Source organism: Primulina eburnea, unplaced genomic scaffold (genome assembly GCF_022965805.1).
Source record: "Primulina eburnea isolate SZY01 unplaced genomic scaffold, ASM2296580v1 ctg973_ERROPOS1174311, whole genome shotgun sequence".
Lineage (NCBI taxonomy): Eukaryota > Viridiplantae > Streptophyta > Magnoliopsida > Lamiales > Gesneriaceae > Primulina > Primulina eburnea.
In genome coordinates this window covers 61520-85868 of record NW_027331729.1, presented here as the reverse complement: position 1 = coordinate 85868, position 24349 = coordinate 61520, and the positions used below count along the sequence as shown (strand labels likewise).

The window sequence follows — 24349 nt, the reverse complement described above, 5'->3', positions numbered from 1 at the left end:
CAAAATCTCGGAATCTTTATGTATGCACGTGCATGTGTAATGAACGAACCACGATAAGGGTGACTCAAGAATTTCGATCGAGATCAGATATATAAACTAACAATTTTTGTGGTATGAAAGTTATAATCTTGCTAATTTTAACTGGATTACCTAATGAATGTATAGTGTTTAGTTATTCGAATTCTTAAAGTATATTTCAAGAAAAGCTTGCATGAAATTCTCACATATGGAGGAATCTTTCCTAGGTGTTCGAGGGACCTGACCACATGCATTCTCCGAGCTTTTTCACTATAAATACATGGCTGAATCAAGCCCTAAAACTCAATATTTCTTCTCCTTTCTGAAGATAACTTACACACCCTAATTCCTTTAACAAAATCCTCTAAGTTTCCAATACATGTTACTTAGCTTGTTGTATATATTTCACATATATGGCCAAATCATTTACTTGTCTGATATTCATTCTTTTCGTCCTATCAAACAAAATTTTTCATATCGAAGGACGATTTGTATCCCCAATAATGAATTTGAAAGGTGGCAGTACCAGCAATGGCAATAATGTTGTAAACCTTAAACAACGTGGGTTGCGTTGGTTGAAACTGGATGAAGGGCACATGGATTCTTTCCGACATACTACCCCTGGGAATAGTCCCGGTATTGGTCATTCTAAGCATGACTAAGAAACCTTGCATCATCGATGGTGGATGATTTGTTTGGATTGCATTTATAGTTTAGTTTATTTCATGTCCATGCAATATATATTTGTGTTTTCGTTGATTTCATCTACTGTATTTTATGTAATTTGAATTGATTGTTTTCTTGAACATGTAATTTGAATTGATTTCTGTGTAGTATCTTTGTGGATTTAACTTCAGATAATATATATTCTCTGGTTCTTCTTAGTTTTTATTCCCATGCATGCATTAATATATACCACGTTTATTCGAATAATGTTGTTTTTTAAATAAGTAGAGTATGATCAAAGAATTTACATGCACAATTTGGCAACATTTTATTGTGTTTATACACACACATACAGTGGCCGAACCAATTTTTCATTTCTACTCGAACTAGAATTTTTTAAATCATGATTGAGTTAATATTGACAAATGGAGCCCACGAGCTACCGCAAAATAAGACAAAATTTATGTATAAAAAATATCGAAAATAAACAAGCCGCCCTATATGCATGTGTGTGTGTGGATATATATATATATATATATATATATATATATATATATATATATATATATATATATATTTGTGTGTGTGTGTGTGTGTGTGCCGGCCGGAACCTAACTACACTCATTCAATATATAACGACGCGAGAACATTAAAAATTCAATACGTCGTGGAGACCATTCGCACCATCTATTTTGTATTGCATCACATGCATGCATGCTATTTAAATAAATAACATAAAATTGATTCAGATTTTTGTCATAATTTTATACAGGTAAATTTATTAATTATTTTATACCACAAACTAATTAGATAACCTTCTTGTTAATGCCCTCCATTTATTATGAAGGGCATTATTCAAAAAGAACTTAAAAAGGATCTTAATGAGAGATTTTTAATTCAGAATATATATTAATAACTGCAAAAATTAATTTAAACAAAGGATACCATTGATTTGTTGAATTTATTTCCATATATGTAAACAAACCGTTCAATTTCCTTTTTACGTGTTCCTAAATGTAAGTACTCTAGCCATTTGTCGAATTGAGTTGAAATTTATATATGATTTTAAAATGATTTTTATATTAAATTTGAAGACATTTCATGTCAATTATTAAAGTGCATAGGCCAAATAGTTTTTATTATCTATGCTAAATATGATAATATATTAATATATGGTAGTATGAAATAAGAAAAATTACAGTTTTAGTTATATATATCTTTCTCTTTTCGAATTTTTTTTTAAACAGTCTCTTTAAGATTTTGCTATTCTATTCATTTTCGGATGTCGCGTCGTCGTGCTACATAAGTATTATTGGTTAACAAAAGATTATAATTGAAAAATACATAATTAACTTATATAGTTATATTTGATACGAAGAAGATCAAAACCGTCGAGAAAAAAATAATGTATAACCAATATTGTAATTTACTCAATAGAATACATTCAATGCATTATGCTATCGTACAAAATGATACAATCACTACTAATCCAAAAATTGTCATATATACACCATTTTATTTTATGAACACCATGAATTTTAAAGATAATAGAAAAATTATCTTTATTAAACATTATAATTAATTATTAGAAAATCTTATAAAAATTATCTCTAAAGTTTTCAATTTTATTATAGTAGCCGCAGTTTTTTTATTTAAAAAATGAAATTAAAACAAAAAAATTTATATGAAAGTGAGAGAAAACTGCAATTTTCATCATTTATGTATGTCTCTTTGCAATTTAGATCTCCAGTGTTATCAAATTCCGATCATGGTTTGCAATATTTGTTTTTTATATATATAATTTTAGTATTTTTGGTGTGACGTTGACATCTTACGTGCTCAGTATCATGTTAACATTATCTGACGTCGCAAGATCGATTCTCGTGTGGAGCATATTCTCACTGGAATATTATGGGGTATGCTCAGGGGTTCGTGTTTTCATCTCCCTCGGATCTTTGCCTACTCATGCACCAGAACATACATCGATTTATCTTTCTGTTTGGGTCAAGAAGTTTTTAACTTATATAAAGGAGTTTACCACTGGCGCGCGGTAGATATTTTTTTTAAAAAAAAAAATTAATAATTTAAAGAAGCTGTCACGCAATAAAATTTGGTTAAATTTGCATTTGTCTAAAAATAATAATTAAAAGAAGCTGTCACGCAATAAAATTTGGTTAACTTTGCATTTTTTACTAGTCTATGAGTCACATACACTAAATAGGTCCACCATTTTTTTGGTTGGCCACTCTATTCAGCTCCCGAAACTCCGGAGACCACCTTTCGGTAGCTTTTTCTTTTTTCAGTTGATTACTTAATTCACTCTTTTTCTTTTCTTAGGGACGGCAATGAAACATGTTTGAGATGAATTTGGTCAATTTAAGATCCCACCTCGCCGAGAAAAATTTAGACCCAAAGAGTCATGTCTCGCCTCGTCTCATTTTTAGACCCGCCCCACCTCAAAATTCTGTGAGTTCAATTCGAGTTGAACTCGCAAATCTGTTAAAAAGTATATATGTTTTTAATTTTAGCAAACACACAATAAAAGTTCAAAAAAATTGATAAATTCATCAAGATTACATCCAAACTATAAATTTTAATAATAAATTAGCAATAAAAGACTATAAAATTGTGGATTAAGGTTAGAGATTATTACATTCATTATTTAATAGACTATATATTGTGGTGCATGTCCGAGTTGGGTAATAGGTTTTAATGGACTCATCTCGAGCCAGCTTCTAGATCCATTGATCGAGTTTAGACCTGTTTATGAGGATTTGACCCGTCTCACCACCCATTTTGACCAGGTTTAGACACACCCCCGCACTAGGCGGGTTTAACGGGGTGAGAAATATATTAGACAGACACAAATGTTTGCCAATTTACTATCCAATAATTCAGGATGTACTTATGTCATAATTGAATTAAACTTGTGAAATTGTATGATATTAACAAAAATTATGGAGAATTGCATTTTGTCTTGGATGTTTCTCTTTTCGTGATTCTAGTCTTCTATGTTATCAAATTTTAGTTTTAGTCTATTATATTTGTTTTGCTTTTCAATTTTAGTAGTTTTTTCGATATGAAGCTAATGTGACACTGATATGATGTTACGTGTAGTGTCGCATCAATACTTCTGATGAAAAATGACCGAATCGTCAAAAATTAGTAGATGCGCGAGTAAGACTAAAATTTGATAATATGGATAACAAAATAAGCGAATAAGCAAACATACATGTCCAAAAATGTAGTTTTCCTAAAAATTATATCCTAAAAAGTCCTTAAACTATCCGATCTCTCTATTACACAAAAGAACTCTTGTTCTTACGTAATTAAAGCTCCATTCAAGGTTCTTTGAGATACCGTCAAGTACAATATGAGTCTGCCATCAGAAGTAACTTTTGCTCAATTGCAACTATTTTTACACGTTCACAAATGGAAACAGAAGCTCATTCAAACCCCAATCCACACATGTTGAGGAGATTATATTCTATTTTGTGAAAATCGTGTTTACAGAAGAATCGATCTATTTGTCTATACTCTCAAATATAAGTAAAATTTGATCTTTCCCGAGTAAAAATTTTCTACTAGAATTAAGTTCTCTGCGATATGGAATTCATGAAGTCTCTATTATTTGGAAGATTATTATTCTCTCTGGACCACTAAATTCTCAACCTTCGAAAAATTTATATGAAATTCAATTACAACTTTATTTCTGAGTTATTTTTCTAACATGCAACACACATTAAAGAGATCTAGAAAGAAGGGAAATATATTATAAAGAACCATCCCGGTTGGCTGTAAAGTAGGTATTGTCGTCCTAACATAGCAGGATTCAAGACAAAATCAATGGAACGGTCCAAATTGTAATAAAACAGTATCAGTATTCATTCATATAATAAGTAGTAGGAAGGCGCGTGCAATGGGCAAGTGGGTACAAAACTCACAAAATAATTCAACTTTATGTATATAATGTAATACAATATAGTTTAAAATGTCGTTAAAGGTGATGCTGCCAACATTTATAAATTTATGATTGTATTTTAGCATTGTTTGGTGTAATAGACGGACATCAATTGATTACACATATTTGTTATATCCAACGTTTGACTCAAGTTCTACGAAATATTAAAATTATGACTTATTATCTTATTCATATATACGTATTTATTGTCAATATTTTATATATCATTCATCGCTGTATTTCGAGAGCAGAACGAGACCAAACAAATTAGAATAATAAGTTGGAAAAAGTGCATAGGAAAAATAGTTGTTATTAATAAATATCATTATATATTGGTGTCCCTTGAGTTCTTGAAAGCAGTCTTTGTTTAATTAAGGCTATAAAGATTCCTATATATGTGAGCGTGTGTGTTCAAACGATCCAATTACCTTGGAAGAGATTCTTGTTCAAAAGATTTACATTTTATTTTCTTTTTTAGCTAGAAAAATTTACCTTTTTAAATTATACAACAATATTAATATTTCATTCATTGCTTTAACTATTATACACTGCCATAAAAAATATAAAGTTCAAAAAAGCTTACATTATATTATTAATCTTGGAAAAAAAATTAGTGAAAAGTAATTGAGATCAAGAAAAGAGCCAAAATGATAGGACCATTTAATCACACACACACACACACACACACACACACACACACACACATATATATATATATATATATATATATATATATATATGTATGTGTGCGTTTTATCTAAAATGTTATATAATAGATAATAATTATGCAATTTAAATATTTTAAATCATGCACACGTTATGTTTCAATCGTTATCTTAATCGACGCAAATACTGCTCCCCAACTATTTTCACCCCATACACAATCTGTGGTACATCATGTTTTAATTGTTATCTGACAGTTATTCCTCTGAATAATATATCTGTAAGTGTATCTGTGTGTGCGTATGTGTGAAATTTATTTGAAAAGTGACCCAAGTAGTTCGAAGAGTATGGAATGGTAGTTAAGTTAGTTTATAATACTTTATTTCAACCCTAGCTAGCTAGGGTTGTTCAAAATGATAAGCTAGTGTCATATAATATATACATATATAATATATATATGTATGTATGTATGTATGTATAGCTACTTTTTTTAATTTCGAAAAGTCCACATGGAGACAGACATCGGGGGCTATTTTTTTAATTCAAGAGAGAGTGACAAGCTGAAGCATGCGATGATGGAGTCCGGAATTATTCTTTCGGTCGTCCATAGAAATCACGCTTCTTTGATTTTTATATTTGAATAATAGTTCCACTAAATTAATTAAATATTATGAACTTGTGTCTGCAAAATAAAAAATGGCCATTTTTTTATGTCATTTATAGTCTCTAGTCGTTCCAAAAATATTTCTACATTTTCTGAAGTTATATGTGTTTTTTTTGGATGAAATTCAGTAATAAATATTAAAATTTTGAAATAAATATATATTTTTCAGAATTAAATATTTTAGACCTAACAGTAATATATGATTTCTGAGTTTTCAAATATGTGTAATAAATTTTGAAATTAATTACACATTTTTTCGAATGAAAATATGGTACAAAACCTTGAAAAATCTGGTATTAATATATAATATTTGAGTATTAAATATTCCAGATCTTACATTAATACATGATTTTTTTGATTTTTCAAACATGTATAACAAATTTTGGTATTAATGACATATGTTTTTTCATATGAAAATTAGTACAAAATATTAAATATGTTGTACTAATATATGATATTTCATTATAAAATCTTCAGATCGAATAATAACATGTAATATTTTGAGTACAAGAACAAGAGTAGTAAGTGTTGTTATTATTAATATACTTTTTTCCAATTTTATACTTATAACTTTTTTTATGAGATCTAAAACAACTTGTTGTGTTATAACATATATGTGTTTCAAATTTTCAATGTTATGTACCTAAGTTCATCCGAAAAATAATTAGGGCCCATAGAGTGCATAAACAATTTTTATGTGAATCAGAGACTGCAGAAAAAAAAAATTATCCGACAGAAACTGAACACACATTTAATTATATTATTGGATATTTAAAAGTCAAGTCTTCATTTTTTTTCTTGGAAAAAATGAATTATATTTGTTTATATATTTAAGAAAACTAGCAAGAAGCACGTGCGATGCACATGAATGTTAATTATTTAATAAAAATTAAAATTTGTTTTTTTTAAAAAATTAATTTGAATCATTTTTTTATTTATATTGTGTTGGTAGGATAAGATTCACAAAATACATTTTTAGTAAAACACATTTTTCCTATTTTTAGTTTAGTATAAATAGTTCTTTTTCTTCCTTTGGATACAATTTGAAAGCTCATTTCTCGCTGTAAGCCGAACAATGAAAACTCTCCATTTTCTGAGAAAAGTTCTTATGAGTCTTTTAACATATTGGTTTAGTCTTTTTCATATTAGACGAATAAATTAATTAAGAACTTATATACCTTACTTTCAAAATTATTTTTCTAATTAAAATTCAAGCAATTGATTTTATGTTATATAATAAAATATAATGAGCATGATATATAGAACGAATTGAACTGAAAAAAATTTTGAAAATATTATATATATCTAAACATCACGTATAAGTTATAATAAATTTAAAATCAACCAAATTATGGATTTTATAAATACATAAATAATAACTTATATAAGTGAAGCACACTAAGGACAAATTGTGGGGACCCGGATGCTAATCAGATTCTTAATCATTATTGGGACTAATTAATCAATTATAAAACAGGGTCTAAATTTTTTTTTTAAAATGCGGAACGTAGTGAAATCAAACAAATATACATATCAGTATAAAATACAATACAAGTCATGTACTGCATGCATCCAAAATAAACTAAGGTTCAACATCTAAATATCAAGTGCCAAAACCCTATATACATCCAAGTCCGAAGTCTCCACTCTATCACGATGATCTCCTCATCTCCTGGACCCTGATCATGTCCCACCTGTTGTCATGTACACATACAGACAAGACAACAGCCGGATAACTCTGGTGAGAATAAATCCCAGTATAAATCAATGAAACATGCAATCATATCAACAAATATAAGCATGTAATCAGGTAACAGATATATGTATCAAAATCTGAAACATAAACAATCATAGGCTGTCGACAATGCTCATACTCTATCATTCAGACTAGACTCAATCCTAGTCTAGGGATCCCGGTTTCCAGATGTGGTGTTCCTATATCGAATTCCGTAATAGAAGGAACTATGTTCCTATTACTCGATATAACCAAATATGGTATTCCTATATCGAATTCCGTAATAGAAGAATTCCAATCCTAATTACTCGATATAACCAACATCCGGTGTCCTGACCTATCCGTCATAGACTGTAGCTCTATCGCTAATATCGTTATCTTGAGACATCGTGCAATGTTCCCGTGGCGATTCCACCACTATCAGGAACTTCTGTCACAAGATTACTCATCTGATACCTGCTATCTATAATCAAGAAAACAAGTACATCAGTCAAATCAATGCAAATATCAATGCAATAAAGTAAAGTATGTGATTTAGGGAAACTCAAGTCTAATCCGACTCAAGTCGATCTCCCAATACCACATTGACTTATACCTTTCTTTCGTCGGTTTCTTGCTCAGTCGAAGTCCTGAACTCACAGTCTGTCTGGCAATGACAATATCAATAATCTTATGTCAATATACCTTTCAAATCAATAACAATCTGATCAATCTTGATTTAATTCAAAATCTACGGCATAACGGTACAAACTCAGTATCCCCGTCAATACCACATCACCAGATAACAGTTACAATCCATAACCCATATTCAATACAATTCGTGATCCAATCACAATTCAAATCTGTCAGGTATAAATCAATATACCCTAAAAATTCATAACAATTCCATAATCAGTCCGTTTCTTAATCTGACTTCGATTCTACGATGTCTAACATATCAAGAACATCATATATGAATCCTATTCAATTCTGACAATAGCATAATTTCAAAGCATGTCAAAACGTAGCAAAAGTTACGTCCAGTTGTAGCCTACGTCGATAGGAACTCAATACCGAAGTCGGATTCAAAATCAGACGGACGGATTTCTCACAAAACCCTTTTCTCACAGAACTCTTTTCTCGATTCTTTTCTTTTTTTTCTTTAGAAACAAACGTATATATGTATATATATATCCTCGTTTGCATGATAGAGGAACGTGGCACATTTTCATGTATTTTGGTCGGCGCTCGGGCGGTAATTAACTACCGCTCGAGCGCGGCATCCTCTGTCCAAATCCTTCCGGATTGCACATTGGCGCTCGGGCGGTCATTTTATACCGCTCGGGCGCCAATAGTTCTGTCCAAAGTTGCACCCTTCATATGTAAGCTTATTTCGTGTCCCGATTAATCCTCTCCTAATCACATGAAATTATAAATCAATAATTACAGATTACCAGGATTAAATTTCCGGGCATTACACAAATAATTATCAATTTAAAATATTTGTGACTAATTCATCAAAATATTATCAAACTAATTAAATAATAATATTGATAACAAAATATAACCTATAAAATTCAATTTCAATATTATTTAACTTCATACAGAACTTTTTTACATTTTGCTTTAGAATTATATATCATAGATAAATTAATTTTCATATACATTAATTAATAAATAAATTTTTTAAAAGTATATAATTTATATTTTTCATTAAGTTATTAATTACAATTATATATATATTATGTACGTGTATGTGTTTAGTGATTGTATATTGTTGGGATCAGAAAAGAATTTAGATGGGGTGAATAAAATCTTTTAAAAATATATGCTATTAAAATTTATCTTCAATTGTTTTTAGGCGATTGAAAGATTTTCTCAAACGGTTAGAATATGAACCACGTAAAAAGTGTGGAAGACGATTCAATATTTCTAATGATATTTTCAACCGGTTGATAATTTAAACAACAAGATTTAGTTTAAAATGTAAAAACTTGTGAAAAGTAAAGACACAGGAATTTTATGGATGTTCGGAGAAAAACGCTCATACCCCCTTCTTCCTCTGTAGGAAGGATTCCACTAAAAAATTTGTCTGATATATATTTTTTTAAAAAAAATTGCAACTAAAATATTTTAATTTTTTATTATAACTAACTCTCTTAATTTTTCTATCAGATTCATATTTTATGATATTATTAGTATATTAACATTCATGATTAATGGCATAAATTATAATAAATAATTTATTAAATTATTTACTTTCAATTCTTAGTTAAAAAATTATAAATATATTATTATTAAATTTCATATTAGTATATACTTATCATGTTATTGTACTATTGTATATATAATTATTTTTTTATATTTTATTGTGATACTATGATTTATTACTTAATGAGAAACTACATTAAAATATAATTACAAAATTCCATTAAAATCATAAAATAACATGTAGAAAGAAAATTAAAAGAATAAAATATTTAAAGTTAGTATAAAGATGAAATATTAGAAAATTTACAATGAAAGCATTTATAAGTGTAATAGTTAAATATTTATTCTTTTAATATTTAATGATTTTTTAAATTAAAAATATATATTTTTAATATTTTTTCTAAGAATTATGTAGCAAGAAAATGTTATTTTTATAATGTATTTTTATTATAAATATCCATTCAATTTTTATGTAACATTATTTTCAAAGTTTCTTATGTTGAAATTTTTATTAAAAAAAAACACAATTATGATCTTCATATATTTAATGATTGTGTAGAAAATTTTTCATGCAATTAATCTAAAAACACACAATTTATGAGAATAGTAAAAAATTTACAATGAAAAACTTTGTTATTCTTTTTATACTTTTATAAGTATAATAGTTAAATATATATTCTTTTAATATTTTTAATAAAAAAATATATTTTTATTAAAAAAAGCTATTCTTTTAATATTTTTGTGTAAGAAATAATGTATTTTTTATTATCGAATATCTAGTCAATTTTTATGTAATATTATTTTCAAATTTTCTTATTTTACAATTTTCTATTAAAGATTTTTTAAATTGCAAAATTATGATAACTAATTTTAGAACTGAAACTAAGAAAAGATTTAGTTTGATTTTGGTTCTATTGTTCTTGAGAACTATAGTCAGGTTTAGCTTTAGACATTTAATGTCTAAATATTAATAAATCTTAGTAGATATTTTAAATATCACCAAATTTTTGTGTAATGAATTTATAAATTTGTTGTATGTATAATCTTTTTTAAAAGTGCTATTAAAATCTTTACTTTTCTTACTATAGTCAAATTCTCTAAATTTTTCTAAGAGCTTCATATTTTATGATATTATTAATATATTGACATTCATAATTATAGATATAAATTCTTCTAATAAATTTATTAAACTATTTACTTTCAATTCTTTGTTTAAAATTCATAAAATATGTTAGTATTAAACTTCACATTATCATATTATTTTATATTTATCATTTTATTCTATTATTGGACATATAGTTAATTTTTTTTTATATATCTTCTTGTAATACTATAATTTATTTATTATTTAATTAGAAATTACACTAAAATATAATAACAAAATTATAATAAAATCATTAAAAAATGTATAGAGAAAATTAAAAGAATAAATCATTTAAATGTAATATAAAGATAAATTATTTGATAAATTTAATATAGGAGTTACATTTTATTATTGAAATGGTATAAATTACTACAATCAATGTATGTTGTAATGACAATTTATTAGCATTTGTTACAATTTTACATATATATCCTTATATGATTTTTTGAATTGTTACAATTTTACATATATATCCTTATATGATTTTTTGAATTCATATTTATAAAGTAGACATTTATGTCTTTTCACAATTGGAAAACAAATGAGTGATCCACACTTTTATAGGTATATAGAATATAGATATATAGATAGATTATTTAAAAAATTAGACGTGTATTTGCTAAAAAAAAAACTTAAATGTATATTTATGCAGATTTTAAATTACTTAAAAAAACATTTGATATAATTCGTTAACGGCAATGTTTTGGTATTCGTTAATTGGTACATTACATGCAGCTTGTTAGACCGGAAGTACTCGGACGAAGTGGTACGCCGAGTTAAACACTAGTCAGCACGTAACGGCCGGGATTTTAAAATCGGTTGGGCAAATAATAAAATAAAACTCCGATCGCGCTGATATCCACCAATTGCCATGCCGTCCGTTCCATGTCGACTCAGTGCAATGCGCCATAGAAAGATGTCACAGTCCGGCACAATGTGCATCAAAGATGATCTTCGAATGCGAAGGAGCACGATGAATATACGTATCGAGGCCGGTTTGGATTATTATAACCATAGTTGAAACTCAAAGCCCATTTTCGAGCCCACATCTTAAAGACCAATGGGCCTTGTCAAAATGGTTCACTAATTGGCCTATTCGATGATGACCATTTAAGAGCCCACGTCGATTAGGTCTTTTAATCTTCGCGCAAATATATCGTTATCATGCGTGCGTGTGTCGATAAACAATTTTTTTATATTTATTTATTTATTAATTTAATGATGATCATTCAAAATCATAATTAACTTCGTTCTAACAAAGTCACACATTTCCTTGCAGCACAAGGACCTTAACGATGGTCCGACTCAATTATAGATGTTTTGTTAAAACTATTATGAGTTGTTTAACTAAGTCGACATGAGATAAAATTATCAACGAAATAACATTGAATTTTTGCATTATAAAATACCATGTATATTCCATATATGAGATTGTTGGACCCAAATCTTGTAACCATATGATTGGGGGAAATTGACCCACGATCTACGTCTACCGATCATGGAATTTGGCTCGGACTGTTTGGAGGAATGTACAAATGAAAGGAGATAATCATCAGAAAGTTCCCTCGACAATTCATTAACAAAATTACAGCAAAATGTTTCTGCAAAATCTTTGAATCTTAGTTCGCTTATTTCAATTTCCGTTTCAAGAATTCCTTCAGTTTCATGACTAAAAACTAGAGAAATATCATGAATAATGTTACATGATGTTACAAGAACTAACAACTAAATCATGATTCACGTCATTTGATTGAAGAAGTCGGATTAATCATAAATTTTGCACTATCGAAGACGCCCTCAATTTTTTTCTGCAAACTAAACTATTAGAAATTTTAATGCAAAACTTTACACATTTAAAGATTATAACGTAAAAATAAATTTTGAATGTCTCCACACACAAGTTTTTACCCGTTGACTTTAAGTTCGAGATTTGAAAGATTAAACAAGATTCATTGTACTATAATTTAATTTATTGTCATTATCCATGAATCTTTTGGAATCTGTCAGCAGTGTGGATTCAAGTCAATTGCGTATTATCTTTTGGCATCTGTCCGCGGTACGGCTGCAATGTCAATTGCGTGTTTGAACCAATCTTAAGGACATAATTTTCATTTAAGTATCACGAATTTGTAACTAGTTTCTTATTTTAACGAATATTAATTCACACAAGTTTCTACTGAAAAATCACGGGATACACTGTGGATATTGTAAAATCAACAGATTTTAAACCTGTGTAATATTAAAAACACTCAAATATTCATTAATTAATTAATAAAAAATATTGTTTGATACGTGAGATAAGATGATGAAAAGAATTGATGTATAATATAAATTATAAAAAAAAATATATTGAAATGAGTAATTTATCAAGTGTTATTAGTTTATATGATAATGAGTACGATTTGAACCATAAATAATCATCTTGTCAAATATACCAAACAATATGAAAGATATTTGCATTGACAAAGTGGATAGTAATTATCGAGTAGGTCTTACTTTTAGCCACTCGTAAAAATAGTTTAGTTGTTTTATATATTGTCTGATAGGTTATTTTAATGGCAAAAATTTGTGTGAGACGGTCTCACGGGTCGTATTTGTGAGACGGATATCTTATTTGAGTCATCCATGAAAAATTATTACTTTTTATGCTAAGAGTATTACTTTTTATTGTGAATATGGATATGATTGACCCGTCTCACAGATTAAGATCAGTGAGACGGTCTCACATGATACCTACTCTATTTTAAATATCTTACACATTCTACCAAATGTTTTTTTTTTGTTCGACCAATATAAGATAAAGATATTTAGTACATGCGGATTGAAAATCCAATGTGTGCGATGTTTTAGTATTGATGCATTTGACAAGAAGATATTTGATTTGAGATAATCTATTTTGTCTGTATTTGAAAATTACAATGATTATTATTGAAATTGCACAACTTGAAATGAAGTGAAATTCACTTCGATTTTTTCTATCTAAACATATCAATGAATTTGAAATCAATATATTTTTAAATTATCATCTCAAATCGATATCGACTTAAATACAACATAAAGGATTTTACATAAGTTGATTTTACTCCTGTACCATAACAAACACGTATATAGGAAAGGGAAATGTTTGGTAATTCCAATTAAAACCCATCTTAGTAGACCATTTAGATTTAACACGTACCACTGGGTAAAGGCGATTCAATTAACACCCTTATTTTTAATATTAATTCACTAATTATTCTTTGTTTCATTATTTTTTATATTTTTAATCTTATTGTTTTGAATTAATATAAATCAATACAAAATTTTAAAATAAAATCAATTACTGTATTTAACTCTAAAATAGAAATCATAAAAAATGATTATTACGTGTGTCGATTCGCTAGTTATTATTATGACGGTGATAGGTTAAGGTTTAGGTTGGTTTTTAAAATAAATTAGAAAAAAAAATGCAGGCGGTTAACGTTAGGAATAGCTACCCGATTCCCGTGAATCTGACATAAGCAAAGCAAAGTGATAGGTACTTACAAAAAAAATTAGGTAAAAACTTATATGAGATGGTCTTACGGATCGTATTTTGTGAGACAGATATTTTATTTGGGTCATTCATGGAAAAACATTACTTTTTATGCTAATAATATTACTTTTTATTGTGAATATCGATAGAGTTGATCTGTTTCACAAATAAAGATTCATGAGACCGACAAGATACCTGCTAAAAAAACCTACTCAATGTCGATGTCGTTAACATAATAGATATAAGAGTGAAATTTAAATTTGAAACTTTAACGTATCATAACACGAGAAACATGAATGTTTTACACGAATTAGTTATGACTTGTACCTAATAGAAATATTTATCGAGTTCAGGTTGGATTGTTTATTGACCTCGAGTTTTTTGTTAATCAAAATATGGACACATCAATAATGTGATGAAATTTTTTAAATTTTCTAACCCAATAAATCAAGTAACACAAAAAAGCTCCAACTATATATTTTATTTAAACATCTAGATTATACTACATTGTTGAAGAATACACACATAAACCAATCATTTTTTGATATTTTTATACATCATTTTAATCTCTAAGATATTTGTTTTAATAATCACGTGGAGATTTCCTTTCAAGAAAATTGTTTAATATATTATACAATAACAAATTACTCATGCATGACATCTATTTAGTGCCACAATCTTCACATAAAAAGACTTCACTACCCCTAACAAAAGTCGTTTCATAACTCATTTGAAGGTTTCGTGCTTTTCCATTCAAGGGCATAGGGATAAATTCATGTTCATCGTCACGCTCTATAAATTTCGTCTCCTCCACCTACACAGGCCATTCATTTTGCTGTTTATCAGGTGTCTGCATTTTTTTATCAACGTATGTACTTTTTGGGCTGAAGAACAAGCCCTAAAATTCAAATCCCAAAAATTCGCTGTTTCTCTTGTTTTTGTATCGGTTCATGGTGTGTTTTTTCACTGAAATATGGAATCTCAAACCCTAGTGATCAACGCTAATAGGTAGTACTGCTCGGCAACTCTATCACCTTGCAAAAAAATTTACGGATGTTTGTTGTTAGTCGTTGGATTTTCCCTATTTTGGCTGTTTTTCCATTTTGTATCTGATTCATTTCTGATTATTTGCTCTGCTTTTAATAATCACTGGTGTTTTAAGTGCAGGAAAAAGGTAATAGTGTTAGTCGAGTTGTTTTTCTTGTGTTCATGTTAAATTTTTGGCGGTTTGATGGAGTCTTTGACGTTAGATAGTAGATACCGTAACAAAAGTGACGTCTTGGCGAGTTTCTCTGCGTGGATGTTTTTACCTGTAGCTTTTACTGATAATTATGGTGATTATCTCTAATTATAGTTAAAGATAGATTAATAATGATGTGACTATACATTTCTGCCTGTCTATGGATATGTTGTCGGTTTTTTCCCATTGCCTTTCTTTTTGAAAACGCTTGTTTTTTTTGTTTTTTGTTTTTTGTTGGTGATTGGTGTTTGGTATTTAAAGCAAAGAAAAATCTTCGTTGTTGACGTTTAAGTGTAGTGCGATATTTTATAGCTCATGAATCAGTTACCTTATATTCAGTTGTTAGTAGTTTCCCTTTCTTGTCAGAATTGATTTCTGAAAAATTTCCCCTGAATTTTCTTTCTTTTTTCCTTTTCTTCTCTCTTTGGAATTATAATTATGCTGGTGGCTGCCATTATTTTGTAATGTTTAATATTTTACTGTTTTGTATGATTCCATGTGGATTTTTACAAATTAGCATGTCAATTAATATAGTCTATTTGATGTTATTCAGGGCACCCTTTTACGTTTCCAAGAATGCTTACATTGTGGTGGTTCTATTTTGTGCTTTGTTCACACTTATCACATGCAAGCAATGTCCAATAAATGAAAAGCCAAATCAATTAGAAATAGGATTATGCGGGCCCAACAGGGCTCATGTTGATACAAACCATCCAGATCTATTGAATGGTCATGTTAATTTAGAATTAGGTTCAAGAAATTACTTGCATCAACAGAGTCTGGAGAATGTATGCCCGCCTTCGAATTCGTTCTGTTTTCCGGTGACAATGACCCACTTTTTATCTGATGAAGTTGATACTGAATTCGATGCAATAGATGAGAATGGGGTTCCACCTGAAGATTTTTCTAATGGATTTAAGCAAGTGAGAAGTAACTTGAGCTGGTCTTCAGACCATGTTATCTTCAGGTTATTGGGTGAGAGCACTGTTTCTTGCTCATTCAAGCAGCGAGATGGTTTTCATGAATTGCCATCTGATGATTTTTACACTAGGAGCATCCAACAAACTGATACATCTTCTTGTATAAGATCATCGTTTGAACATAAAACTCGCAGTTTAAATTCAGGAGAAAATGTTGAATATGTAAAATTTGGCTTGATGGACCCTCCTGTGGAGATAAAGCCTTCATTACTTGATTGGGGACAAAAGAATATGTATGTCCCATCCTTGGCCTTTTTGACAGTAAAGAATCTAGAAGCTACTGGTGTTTTGAGTGTCCACTATCCTTACAGTAGCAACACACAGTTTTATCCGTGCAATTTTAGTGAAACACTGCTAGCTCCTGGAGAAGTTGCTACAATATGTTTTGTGTTTTCCCCTACACAGTTAGGATTGTCCGTAGCTCAATTAGTTGTACAGACAAGTTTGGGTGGGTTCCTGATTCAAGCTAAAGGCTTTGCTGTCGAGTCTCCTTTTTTGATAAAGTCTGGATTTGATGTTTACTCCAGTGGAAGGTGGAAAAAGAATTTGTCTTTATTTAATCCTTTCAATGAAGCCATCTATGTGGAGGAGGTAACTGCTTGGATATCTGTGTCCTCAGGGAACACTTTCCGCACATCAAGCGCAATTTGCAACATTGTCGCTATGGAGAATTCGAGTGAGTTTACAACGTTGGGTGCTAAAGTAGTGTTGGGTTTTGAGAATGGTGAGGTTGATCTGACACAAATCTTTGTGAGACCACATGTGAATTGGGAGGTTGGCCCTCAAAAAACAGAGACTATCATGGAATTGGACTTTTCTTACCATTTCGAAGGAAAAATAGTTGGTACTTTGTGTATGATGTTGAAATCTTCAAAGAATAAGATCGGTACTGTCGTGGTACCTCTTGGAGAGGAACCAAGCCCATATTCAGCAGGTCATGTTTCAGCATCTTTGGAGGCCTTGGTTCCATGCAATGCAAGTGGATCTTCCATTTTTGCTTTGTCTGTGAGAAATGATGCTCCGTGTCTACTGAGTGTTGTTAAGGTCAGTAAAGTAGGCGATGGTACTGAAACCTTCCAAATCAAGTCCGTTGAAGGACTTGTACTTTTTCCTCGATCAATCACACTAGTAGCTATACTCAATTACGCTCGTCTTGAAACTCCTGCAGTAAACTCACGCTGCAAATTACTCATTCTATTAAATAACACTAGAAATTCTCAGCTAGAAATTCCATGCATGGATGTTATCAGTTTCTGCTCGGGATATGGGGTAGATTCTTCAGTTGGATTTACAGGGATCAACAATGTAGTTTATGTGAATGGAATACAAAAGTCTTTTATTCGCAGCATGCACCCACCTTCTGAAATCAAGGTGCACAAATTCTGCTTCATATTTCTCATCTGAAATATTTTTTTCGGATTGATTGGCATGTAATTTATGCAGAATTGATCTTTAACCATCAAAACAGCTTTTTTCATCTGTTGTTATCTGACATTAAGAGTGCTAACTCAACACATGGGATTTCTTTAAACTGGTTTGGTAGTTTGTACAAATTTTTTGTTTTGGTTTTTCAAAGTCTAAACTTGGTGATGTTTGCTAATAGCGTTTTTTAGCTGCAAGGAAACACAAGGAGAATATACCACACGAAGTAGTGAAACTAAATATAGATATGTGGATCAGGGATTTATTTTTTTTCTCCTATCTTTTCAAAGTGGTTTTAGCTGTTCATTCCCGTGGTATTGCATACAGCCTCTGTTAGAAATCAGAGAATTACACATCAGTAGTTCTTGAAACCTTTTTAGCACATATGTGGATTCCAAGAATCTATAAGATTGGTATGTTAAAACGCCTGATGTGGCTTGTTGAACCTTCTTTCTTATAGAAGAATTAGGAGATTAATAAGTTCTGCATTATTATCCATATTTAGTTGTTGAGTTCTTTCTGAGGGCCAATAGATATTTGCTTCACGTTGATACCAAAAAATACTACCCGCATGTGCATGATATTGTTGTCTTTAAATGTTATACATGTCTACCCTGCTCTTATATGATACTGTGAGCCATTGCTAATTGATTTTGTTTGATAAATCTTGGTGTTCTTTTTAATAATATTCTTAGCAGTGTTGATCATATTTGCAGGCTGTCGCTGCAATTCAAGCGGATGAATTTGTACTCAGAAACTGGAAATCTCATGCCAACACGAGATTCCTGTCTGTTCTTGATGACCATGAACTACGATTTCCAGTGGTTAATGTTGGAAATCATTGCTACCGGTGGGTCTCTGTCAAAAACCCAAGCCAAGAACCAGTTGTGATGCAGCTTATTTTAAATTCATGGGAAGTCATTGATAAGTGCAGGACACCAGAATTTGATTTGCAACCTCCCTCAGACACTATTTTGTTGAGTAATAGATCAATTGCTCCAACAAGGTATGGATTCTCATTGGGTCAAGATGCAATAACTGAGGCTTTTATTCATCCTTATGGCAGTGCTTCTTTTGGTCCAATCTTATTTCAACCTTCCAAACTATGCGAATGGAGAAGTTCAGCACTGATAAGGAATAATCTCTCTGGTGTAGAATGGTTATCACTGCGAGGATTTGGAGGGTCACGTTCCTTGCTGTTGCTAGAGGGGTCTAAACCCGTGCAGAGTTTAGAATTTAAGCTAGATTTTCCGAGTCAGCTAAATTTTTCTTCTGGCATGTTACCCCACATGGAAGGCAAAAAAAATTTCTGTCATCAGTCCTTGAGAAAAGAGGTCTATGCCAAGAACGTGGGTGACCTTCCTTTGGAGGTTATTCAAATTAAAGTTTCAGGGGCTGAGTGTAGTTTGGATGGATTTCAAGTACATAATTGTCAAGGTTTTTCTCTTCAACCTGGAGAATCCGTTAGGCTTCAAATGTCATACTGGACTGATTTCTCCTCGTCCACTATACAGAGGGACCTTGAACTAGCTTTGGCAACTGGGAATCTTGTGATACCTATGAAAACAAGTTTGCCATTATTCGTGCTTTGTTTCTGCAGAAGATATATGTTCTGGATGCGTGTTAAGAAAGCTATGGTGGTGATCATGTTTGCATCTCTGCTATTTGTGCTAGTCTTTCTCCTTTTTACCTCTCTGACTCCGTTCACATGTCAAGACTCTAAAAGTGGGATGAAATCTTCTAATGTTAATTGTGTTGAAAAATCAGTTGCACAAGAGGAAGCATTGGTCTTGGTGTCTGCCGATCGATGTTGTGATGGTTATTCCTCGGGCTGTGGACTTGTAAATCATTCTGAACAGTATCAGAAACAAAAGGTTCCTCTGTTAGACACCCTACCAGAAGCCATATCAACATCCTCGGCATTGTCAAAAACTTCGTCAGGTGTGTATTGTGATGGTCAAGATACATCAGATTCAAGAAACTTGAGAGTTACTATCGGGAGAGAGAAATTAAGGAGGCGGAAAAAGAAAAAGAGTTCTGCTATCGGACTCTTAGAACTTTCAAGCAGTCAGAGTGGCAATTCTACCCCATCTTCACCTCTGTCTCCAGCGGCATGCATAACACCAAAGCCATCGTGTTTGATGTCTCCTGATAGAGGCCCATCATTGGAGAACATAATCCCATTTGCTCAGAAACCGCTCAAGAAACATGATAGCATAAAATGCTCCGAACCTCCCCCTCAGCATATTCCCTCGGGTGATGAGGTTTCCTCCAAGCGGGGGTTCTCTCCTCAGGAGACTGCTAGTTTAACGAAGGAGGTCGCTTGTGGGAATGTTCCGTTTAGTGCTGCTGGGGTTTCCCCTCGGGCATGTCATTCACCAGCTTTGATCTCAACATCTACAATTGCTCCCCGTGCATGGGCTCCGGGGTACAAAGTTCACAATAAAAAAGCTGGTGAAGTCGAGGAAAAGGTGAGTGTGGACGAAAAGGAGAGTGTGGAAGATAAATTTAATTATAACGTATGGGCGGATAATCTCCTTGGTCTCCATTTGATTTTCCAGCCAAAAAAGGTCCCCAGGAAGTCACCCCGTGCCATTGATGATAATTTTGAGAGCTTTTTTGTGACAGGACCATCGACCCTCTTTGCGAACTATATGCTAAATTCCCCATCTGGAGGGTAATAAATAAGCAACTTCTAATTTAACTTTCGTTCCTTTGATTTGTTTCAATAATCTAATCTTGCTCGTAAAAATTGAAAAAAAACTTCAATGGTTAATAATGGAACAACATACCACTGTTTCACAATCAATAATCACAAAAACATGAAATGATTTTCCCTCGACCAACGTATCACCAGTTTCCCAAAAAAATAATAATATGTGGCTGATTTATTTTAAGTTAAATTCGATGTGCATGGATGCGTATCACATGTTTGGTACTGGTTAGCCATATATATTCACTTTTTAAATTTTTTCTGCTTCCGAACTGAGAATGCCTTGTTCTAGGAACTTTTATTTTTAACTAGCAACGACCAACAAGCACGCGTGGCTCACGAGATTACGACTATTTATTAAATATCAAAGAATACGTCTCGCACGTGACTTTGCTCGTCGCACGTGATCATTTGCTATTTATTAGTTACCAAGACGCGTATGTATCAGACGTTAATATTTTTAATTTATTAATCATTAACTAGCACATGAAAACTTCTTATCGTTTATTGATTGAATATGGTTGTTATAAAAAAAAAATTATAGTGATATTTCTATTTATTAAATTTTAGTTAGAAAAAGACACGAGTTGAACATGAATAATTTTTATTTATTAATAAGTAAAATGCATGTTTATCGCACATGATAATTCGTTGTCGGTTATTGATTTTAATTAATCAATAAGTAGTACGTGTGTCGCATGCGAAAACTTGTTATATATCAAACATTGATTTTGATTGAATATATTTTTTATAAAATACTTATAGTACCTTTTCTCCTAAACTTAACGTGACTATTTGCTATTTATTTAATAAAAATGGAGATATAGTCGCAGTCACAGAATACGAATGTTGTAATGTTTTGGTTCGAATTAATCCATAAGAATGTTGTGGTTAAGGAGATAAAAAATTTTAACAAATCACATGAAAAGGACAGCAACAGCACGCACACGTCTAGAGAATGGTGAAAGGACTTCGTTGGAATTGGATCAGACGCGACTTTTGTGAGAAATGTTTCTCGAGAAGTTTTAGTGATTTAGATGACCATGGCTTCATTTTTTGCATATTGTTGCTCTACAATTTGTGAGGTAAATTGTTTAGAATTAAGATACAAATGACAAAGCTTGAAAGTTATTTGCAGACATAATTTTAATTTTAGTTATGCATATTTCTCTCATTGCAAGTTCATCTTTAGACCGTCGGTGTCAGTCCCGTGTCTCTTTTTTAAGCCACGCGTCTAGCAATTTGGTTTCATTTTATGTGGGAGCAAAACACAGTGTTGAAATTTATATCGCCATATTATATTTCATACAGGACTATAGTTTCAAAATAAAAGATAAAAAAATATCAAAATATTGAAAGATGAAGAACATATACATAAATCACAAAAAGATAAACACAGAAAACTAATGTTGTGATATTCCCAAAATTTTGAGTTACCATTGTTCCCAAATTTGATATTGGATGCTAAAGAATGTCTGGAAGTGATTTTCTTTGTTCCTCAAGTTATAGCTATTTTTTTAACAATCGTCCAAATCCAAAGATCGATCATGAATATTAATATATCTTTAAATACTGTAACTGTTTTATTGGATTTCTAGACTAATTTGGTAGGTGTAGATAAGGCAGGCTACCTCCTTTAATTAAGTTTGATGCAGATGGGGCGTAGGTATGTGCCTCTTCGCCAAGAAATATAATGGCCTCCAATCAAGGAGAGGTGAGCAATCTACGATCATTCAATGTGCAATTTCCTGGGGACCATTAATCAACTTTTTTTTCCCCACGAGAGCTGGCGGTGACCATTCACAGCTCGAAAACGAAATGACCTGCAAGGTGAAAACATGATCACTCGCTAGCTCTATCATGTTTCGATGGTTGTACCCTCATTTGATGCCCACATTCCCTCTTATCCAACAGTTAATATTTTCTTGGAAGTCGAGAAACCCACAGTTGTGGTTTCTTGGGAAGTTGAGGTTTTTAGTTAACTTACACATGAGTACAATAATGTTGTGTTTGTATAGTTGGTTTCATGTATATCCATTTTGATAGCTGTGATCCAACAATATTACTCATGCAATCCAAACGCCCTTAGATTGTTTTTGGATAGAAGGATTTGGATATGAAGAAGAATTTCTAATCACTCTATTTTGTAGGAATTTGAAATCCATCGTATTATGGTTAATAAACAAGTTACAATTTAAAAGGAGGCGTTTCCAGACAAGTCCAAATGCACTGAGTTATAAATTTAGAACTTTAAGCATGGGTTACAAGTCGGGTATAGTCGTGTTCGGGTGATGATAATAGGGTACTCCAACATACCCATCTCGAACCCGATGATGTCTGCAGATACCAAGTAAATCCAAGTATTTACTTGTGTGTAAGTATCACAGGTGAATAAGTCTCGAGGAGAAGATGCTGGACGACAAGAGTGATGAACCTATCTAGTTGACAAAATTAAATTCTTTTTTCTCCTGCTATATTTGTTCGGGTGGCATTGGGGGCATGGTTTGAGCAATCTTCTGCGTCGAGAGAGGGTGGGGACATGTGGTCCAAAGAGAGCTACTTGGACCACTCTGCATTACCAGCAAATGAGAGGGACAAATCCATGTATACATTGATTCACTCCTCTTGGGGACCCTTTTTGAGAGGAGGACAACTTGACAAAAAAGTGATTGCATAGATTACATGTGGACCAGTTTCTGTAACCAACTTAGATTCGGTTTCCGTCAACTTAATGATTTGTACTCGTCATTGTGATAAATTCCAAATATATCATCTTTTAACATAAAACCAAGTTTCGAACTTTTCTCGAATTAATAATCTATCCATATAAACACGACTTTAGGGTGTGTTTGGTGTGCTTGATCGACAAGAGGATTATCGATTACATAAAAATCGTATTTAAAAACCTTGAAAATATTACGCTTCATCCCACCCACCTGAAAGATTAATTTTGAATTCCAATTTTGCTCGTTCTTGCTAGTACATGACAAAATGCAATTCTTACTCTAATTCGGTTGATACTTTTATTATTATTATTATTATTATTATTATTATGCAGTTCGATCATATTAATAATGTACGGTGTATTTGCAACAATTTTCTAAAATAAATACCAAATTCTAAAAATGATTTATTGCAGTAACATCGCATGTTCGAATTTTTGTAATTACTTCTCAAGCTTTATGTAATATTTCTTAAAATTTTATTATCCTGTTTTTATTTTATAATATGTCTACAAATATTTATTTCTTTATAATGATTTAATTAATTGCTCGTCTTCCTCATTGCGATTTCACTCTATGTTGCCACACGTGATGATTATATCTCAGGAATTTCGTTAGTGCAATTAATATGCCTTTTTTTGTCAGTAAATTTGCATACTTGTTAAATGATAGTTAGAGGTTTCTTTTCGTTTAATATTGAAAGTTGAGTTTCCACA

At 31.2% G+C, this 24349-nt stretch overlaps 1 protein-coding gene across 4 annotated transcripts; it reads left to right on the top strand.

Moving 5' to 3' along the window:
- Positions 1–15379: 15379 nt before the first annotated feature.
- LOC140822584 (uncharacterized) lies at positions 15380–20901 on the top strand. Of its 4 annotated transcripts, none has more exons than XM_073183362.1 (3): positions 15380–15563; positions 16349–18146; positions 18914–20901. In XM_073183362.1, the coding sequence occupies exons 1-3, from the start codon at positions 15529–15531 to the stop codon at positions 20876–20878; spliced, it is 3798 nt and encodes a 1265-aa protein (XP_073039463.1). In that variant the 5' UTR covers positions 15380–15528; the 3' UTR covers positions 20879–20901. The 4 variants fall into 4 exon arrangements, with proteins under 4 accessions (XP_073039463.1, XP_073039465.1, XP_073039464.1 ...); XM_073183364.1 differs by lacking the exon at positions 15380–15563 and adding an exon at positions 15572–15889; XM_073183363.1 differs by lacking the exon at positions 15380–15563 and adding an exon at positions 15928–16256.
- The last annotated feature ends 3448 nt before the right edge of the window (positions 20902–24349 follow it).